General features: G+C 37.2%; 1 protein-coding gene across 1 annotated transcript; it reads right to left on the bottom strand.

Moving 5' to 3' along the window:
• Positions 1-601: 601 nt before the first annotated feature.
• Positions 602-5867, bottom strand: LOC119417899 (histidine triad nucleotide-binding protein 3-like). The gene is made up of 5 exons (XM_037685148.1): positions 5778-5867; positions 4930-5047; positions 2685-2754; positions 991-1117; positions 602-679 (listed from the first exon to the last, which is right to left on the bottom strand). The coding sequence occupies exons 1-5, from the start codon at positions 5865-5867 to the stop codon at positions 602-604; spliced, it is 483 nt and encodes a 160-aa protein (XP_037541076.1).
• Positions 5868-6814: the final 947 nt, after the last annotated feature.

Below are 6814 nucleotides of genomic sequence, written 5' to 3' on the forward strand. Positions count from 1 at the left end.
ATACACACACACACATACACACACACACACATATATATATATATATAAATTTTTTTAAGGCATTTTAAACCCTTCCCACACTCTTGCAATATTCTAAACAATGTTTCTAAACTCTAAACGCTCTAAAAGAGCACAGAATGTCATGATTTCAGATCTCTGCCACGACTGCACTCTGCGCTCTTGGCCACGCCCACTTCTCTGGTGAAGAGCAGAAATCGACAGAGGAGGAGGGAAGAGGAGCTACAGGAAGAAGTTTCTCCTGCAGTGTGGGCTGCACAGGTGCAGTAGGTGCTAAATAGTTTAAAATAATTCATTTTATATAAAAATTACATGTCGATCGTGTGGCTCATCCATCAATCAACCAATTGTGTCATGTCCAATCTTATTTTGAAAAACCACGACAGAGCAAGCCTGCGAAAAACGAACCATGAAGTAGCAAGGGGCTACTGTATTGGGTTTTGTCGGATGGAAACAGGCAAAAAAAAAAAAAAAAATGTTTTTCTGTTTAGCAAACATTTTTTCATCTTTCCAGCTTGTGATATGGCCACTGAAACTCCGGCTGGTGAGCAAACACACAGAGACCAATGTGAGATCTGCAGCGTCACGCGACCCCAAAACAATTTCCTAATTTATGAGACTGCTGGATCTTCTTCTGTAGTCGGTTTCTTAGAGATTCCTCCTGGAAAAAAAGGTGAAGAGATAAAAACTTCACTGAAGCTGATAAAAGAACACAGAATCTGTTTCACATTATATCTCATGCTTAGACATTTAAATCCCTAAAAGCTAAGGCAACACTGTGATGACCGTTGTAATCATACACAGAAACAATAATAACCAAGGCCTAACATTTTTTGAAGGAATGCTCATCACCCAGTGGTTCATCAGATTTTTGGGTGACAGATGCAGAAACACACCTTTCAGTATAGTGAGCGGTAATAACCAGTGAAACATGGAGTGAATAAGAATGAAGCTGTAGCCACTTGGACTTACAGTAATAAAAAAGTCAGTCCCTGGAGTGAACCTGTAGAGCATGGACTGTGAGATACGGCTGGCGGGGGCGAGGACGTGGAGGTGCAGGTGACCGACTGATATGAAGGGAGGCTTATGGAAACCCAGCCTGGAGAACAAAAAATAGTACATAGACAAAAGAAGGACTTAAGAGAGATAAGAGAGACCAAATAAAAATCACAAATTCAACAATAAACAAAAAGTCTGCAATGCTAAAGTAAAAAATAAACATGCCATTGAGCAGCAATCTGCACTCCTGTTTTACTACATTTAGCTTTTAGCTAGACTTTTGCTACTTTTAGCTACTTTATGGTTTTTAGTTTTCAGATGGCCTTATGATACTTAGCTTATAGCTAACCTTTACTAATAGTAGATTTTAGCCAGCATTTTGCTTCTTTCCATAAATAGCTACCATTTTCATATTTTTAGCAAACATTTGCTACTTTAAGCTTTTAGTTAACTTTTTGTTACTTTTAGCTAACTTTGGCTGTAGGCCAGACTTAAGCTACTTTGAGCTATCATCTTGTTACTTCAGCATTTAGATATCCTTTGTATACTTTTAAGCTTTTATACTTTTGCTACTTTTAGTTTTGAGTGAGCTTTTTATTTAGCATTTAGCTAGTTTATTTTACTTTTGATTTTTAGCTAATGATTTACTACTTTTAATTAGCATTTTGCTACTTTTATCTTTAGTTGGCATCTTGCTTTATTTAGCTTCTAGCTAGTGTGCAGCTGTTTCCAAAGTGCTTACCTTGTGATACTTTTAGCTTATAGCTAACCTTTACTAGTATTAGCTTTTAGCTAACATTTTGCTACTTATCATCATATAGATATATATGATATTTTGATCATTTTAGCAAACTTTTGCTACTTTAAGCTTTTAGTTAACCTTTTGTTAATTTTAGCTAACTTTAGCTTTAGGCAAGCCTGCTTCTTTTAGCTATCATTTTGTTGCTTCAGCATTTAGATATCCTTTGGCTACTTTTAACTAGTCTATTTAAGCTTTTAGCTATTATTTTGACACTTTTAGCATTGAGTGAGCTTTTAGCTACATTTAGCATTTGGCTAGACTTTTTATACTTTTACTTTGTAGCTAATGATTTACTACTTTTAATTAGAATTTTGTTATGTTTGTCTTTAGTTAGCATCTTGCTTTATGTAGCTTCTAGCCAGCATGCTGCTTTAGTATACTTACCAATTAAGTTTCAGCTCTTCAGCTCATTTCAGCAGTCTCTCTGCACACACACTGTATTTTTACAGGAAATGCATTTTCCTTCATTATTTGTTGCTGATCTGCATCTTGTGTTTTCCATTTCTAATTCTGTCTCTATTTTAGTTTGTGTTCAGCTTTTTCTTTACATTTTTGGTTTTTTTGGCATCGGTTTCAAGACATGTTTTATATGTTTGTTAAGGTTAATGACTTCTTTGACCCTTGAGCTTTAACTAGTAATTTATTCACAGTGGAAACAGGAAATAACTCATCTGACCACCATTAACAACCTGAAGCGGAGACTCTTCATTAAAATATCACTGTAATACAAATATGGCAACAGGTTTTTTTTTTATATATATATATTCATTAAAATTTTCTGTTGGGTCAGTATTTGCAACAGAACTTCCTTTGAACACTTCACTTTATATTTCAGTACAGAAACACACTCCAACCTTCTCCATACCTTACATCCTCCATATTCTTGATCCCCTGGTCATAAAGCACAGCTCTCCCCAGTTCAGCCATTCTTTCAACTGTTGAATACAGGATATGTTATTGTAAAATATATATATATATATATATATATATAAATAAAAAGGTAAAACAATAAAAGTCTTTACAGCCAGAGTTTGAAAGTTTAACACAGTGACTCATAATCAGAAATAGGAAAGTTAAAATGGCTGCTTTAGTAGTTCAACTATAGAAAATGTTTTTAATGCCTGCAGCTGAAAACAATAGTTTTTGCCTATATCGGTATGTGTGTTCATTGTCTGTCTGTTAGCAAAATATATTGTGAACCACCTCATAGATTTTAATGAAACTCAGAAGTTAATCATTGGATGTACTTCTACAACGGATTATAAATTGCGACCACCCGGGCTCTCATTTCCCCTCAAACTCATGACCCATCCATCCCACCTCAATCTGTAGCTCTATTTGACCATTTTGAACCCATCACTCTATCTTCTCTAGAGCAGGTCATGTGCAGCTTGAAACCTTCTGGTTCCCCCTTTGATGTGGTCCCCCCTTGACTACTAAAGGAGGTGTTTCCAACTCTAGGTCCGTCCACTCTTACCATAGTAAACAGTAGTTTATCCACTGGCGTGGTGCCAAAAACATTTAAACATGCTGCCGTCCAGCCTCTCCTGAAAAAAACAAACCTTGACCCCTCAGCCATTTCCAACTTCCGGCCTGTCTCCAAACTCCCATTTGTTTCTAAAATACTGGAGAAAATAGTCGAGTCCCAGTTCAAGTGCTTCCTGGAGGATCACGCCATCTTAGAGCTATTCCAATCTGGCTTTAAACCTCTCCACAGCAGTGAAACTGCCCTGCTGAAGGTCTTTAATGACATCTTCAGATCCACAGATACTGGTGATTCTGTGCTGCTTGTCCTGTTGGACCTCACAGCCGCCTTTGACACCATCGACCATGAGATCCTCATTGCTAGGTTGGAGCAGTGGGTGGGCATCACAGGGTCAGCCCTCAATTGGTTCAGATCCTACTTCATTGACAGATCCTTTTGTGTCTCCATCAAGGATTTTAGTTCTGTAGCGACAGAGCTTAAATGGGGGGTTCCGCAGGGGTCCATCCTGGGTCCCCTCCTATTCTCTCTATACTTGCTGCCGCTTGGTGCTATTTTCCGGAAACACAATATGCCCTTCCACTTCTATGCCGATGACTGTTAAATTTACTTCCCCCTAAGACACAATGGCACATGCTCTATTCAACCTCTGCTCAACTGCCTGGCTGACATCAGGGACTGGATGGCTTTAAACTTCTTAAGTTTCAATTAAAAGAAGTCTGAAGTCATGTTGTTCCCTCCCAATGACACGATCACAAACCACTGCATCGACCTTTCCACTCTAACTCTGTCAGAAAAACAAAGAGTCACTAATCTGGGCGTGATAATGGTCCCTTCCCTGAAGCTTAACAATCATGTAAACATGATTGTAAAATCATGTTTCTTCCAGCTGAGGCGGCTGTCTAAACTGAAGCCCATATTGTCCAAAAATAACCTGGAGACAGAAATACATGCATTCATTACATCTAGGCTTGATAACTGCAATTCACTCCTGTTTGGTATCAGTCAAACCTCCACTGCACGACTACAACTGGTCCAGAATGCAGCAGCCCGATTTTTAACCAGTACAGGCAAAAGAAAGCACATTACACCAGTTTTGGCCTCACTGCACTGGTTACCGGTTCAACTTCGAATCCAGTTCAAAATACTCCTGTATATCTACAAATCACTGAACAGTTTCGCCCCCCGATCCCCCCATCTCTCTGATCTGCTACAACCGTATGTCCCACCACGCTCCCTGAGGTCAGCGGACCAGTTGCTCCTCACAGTTCCAGGAACTCGTCTTAAGCGCAGAGGTGACAGGGCCTTCTCTGTAGCAGGACCAAGACTTTGGAACGAGTTACCTCTGCTTGCCAGACAGGCCCCCTCCCTCTCGGTTTTCAAGTCCCGTTTAAGAACCCACTACTATTCAGTAACTTTCAACACCAGAGAATCTGTGTTGTGAATCTTGTACGCTCCACACTGATTTGTCTTCATATTTATTATCTGCATCGCTTTTATGTCTATATTTTTGATTTACTTCATTTTGTATATTGCTTCATGTGTTGTCTGTACAGCACTTTGGTTGGCCTTGTAGCTGTTTAAGTGCTCTATAAATAAAATGGTATGGTATTTTTCATTAACTGACCAAGTTCAACGTGTCTTCTGCTCAGTGAGCGGCAGCTGTGGATGTGCTCTCTGGGAATAACCAGGTAGTGATGAGGAGCCACAGGACAGATATCTCTGAAACACACCAGCCCGTCATTCTGCAGGGGAGTGGAAAAAACAGAGATTAGGACATATTACTGATTCAAACTGTGCCTGAGCTGTGAATACAGCGTTACTGAAAGACTGTCTGATACCAGCAGTCAGTTTAATTATGCTACTTGCATCGTTTCTGCTGAGCTTGGCTCAAAATATGTTGTTTACAAAGAAAAATAACTTTTTGCCCACACAAAAATGTGAAAGTCAGTAATGTTAATCCATACGCAGATTATCCAGTCCTGGAAAATACTAAAATTATTTTTAAAGACTGTGTATGAACTCTTTTTTTTTTTAATTTAATTTATTTTATTTTATTCAGTGTTCATAAATATCCTGTAATGTCCTGCAAATTTAAAAGTGATACATTTTAATTATAATTTAAAACAAATTTACATTTATTCGGAAAAATATGGATAAATTTGTACCTAAAGCCACACATTCAGTAAAATAATAATAAAAAAAAATAATAAAAAAAAATCAATAGTGTTTCGTGGAAATAATTAGCAAATTTAAAATTATTTTGAATTGAAAGGTGGTTTTAAATATCGATACTTAAAATAAAGTAACTCTAGTCTAATATTTTTAATGTGAGGGAGGAACGTCCCCTTCCCATATTATTGATGCGACGCTTATGATACAGCCTCATTCATATTTTAATGAATAAAAAAAAAAATCACGAATTTTTATGAGTTTCAATATGAACTCTCTGACCTGAGTTTAAAAGCACCTTACCTGTTTAATTATTTTCGTTTCTTTGTTTCTTTTGTGCGCAATCGAGCAGAAAATACACGTTTCATCGATATCTTCAGCTTTATTCGACATAATTTCTCCGCCTAAATTTCCCAACTGTTGGTTTATGTTTCCTGGTTATGGCAATGACCAACAAAGATCGTCTAATTCAGCGAAGATGAATGGTTCCGTGCTCCTCTCAAAGAACAGAGTATGATGAATTATCAAGCTTTCGAAATCAATTCAGATTTACTTTATTATTCTGTGAGGGGGGTGGGTGGTAATGTTAAGTTAATCACTTAATAAGTAAAAATAAACATAAGAGTAAATGAAAATAATAAAAAAGCACAGTCATAGTGAAAAGAAGAAAAGTTTTGTCAGTTAATATTTAATTAAACGTATTACAATGAAATTACATTTTATTTATGTTCCAATGGTTTTCACTGGCCTTACTGCCCTAGAAATACCGTTGTTTTTGAGGTACAATGAGGGCCGAGCGAAGATCCGATTTAATGTGCTTGAACAGAACGGCAAGGTAAGAACTTCGTGTGAACAAGAGTGAGTCATCTTCATAGTTTACAACCTTTGAAAGGATGACGACTTCCTAATTTGTATATTAGAACATGATTAATGTGAATTCGTTAAAGGCTCTTCACAAAACTGAAATGACCAACTCGTTGTCATAACTATGCATATATTTAACATTTATTTAAGTTTATATGTGGTTGCAGTAACAACACAATAAATAGATTCTTGGTGACATCACAGAACAAATCAGTTTTGGATTCACAAGAATTATGATAAGGGGAGCATTCACAGTTACAACACTGGACATTGTAAAAAAAAAAAGCAAAAAAAAAAAAAAAAAGCTTGTTTTTCATTTTTCATATGAAGCGATTACTGGCCTTAAGATTGGCAGGTAGTGGTGTCAGATGCTTGCGCTGTGCTGAACGTCCATGCCTGTTTCACACAGAAAACTTAAATCAACATTTCTGTGTTAGTAGATTTGAATAGTTAGTGGTTTATAAGTATGTACCAAC

This window comes from Nematolebias whitei, chromosome 12 (assembly GCF_014905685.2).
Source record: "Nematolebias whitei isolate Nwh7 chromosome 12, NemWhi1, whole genome shotgun sequence".
NCBI lineage: Eukaryota > Metazoa > Chordata > Actinopteri > Cyprinodontiformes > Rivulidae > Nematolebias > Nematolebias whitei.

Bases quoted from the DNA above. Each gene is read 5' to 3' on its own strand.
- LOC119417899 (XM_037685148.1), bottom strand. From the start codon at position 5,867: ATGTCGAATAAAGCTGAAGATATCGATGAAACGTGTATTTTCTGCTCG. The intron at 2,755-4,929 runs GTCAGTTAATGA...TGTATTCAACAG, and splicing joins CAGAAGACACGTTGAACTTG to TTGAAAGAATGGCTGAACTG. The intron at 680-990 runs GTAAGTCCAAGT...CTTTTTTTCCAG, and splicing joins GGACTGACTTTTTTATTACT to GAGGAATCTCTAAGAAACCG.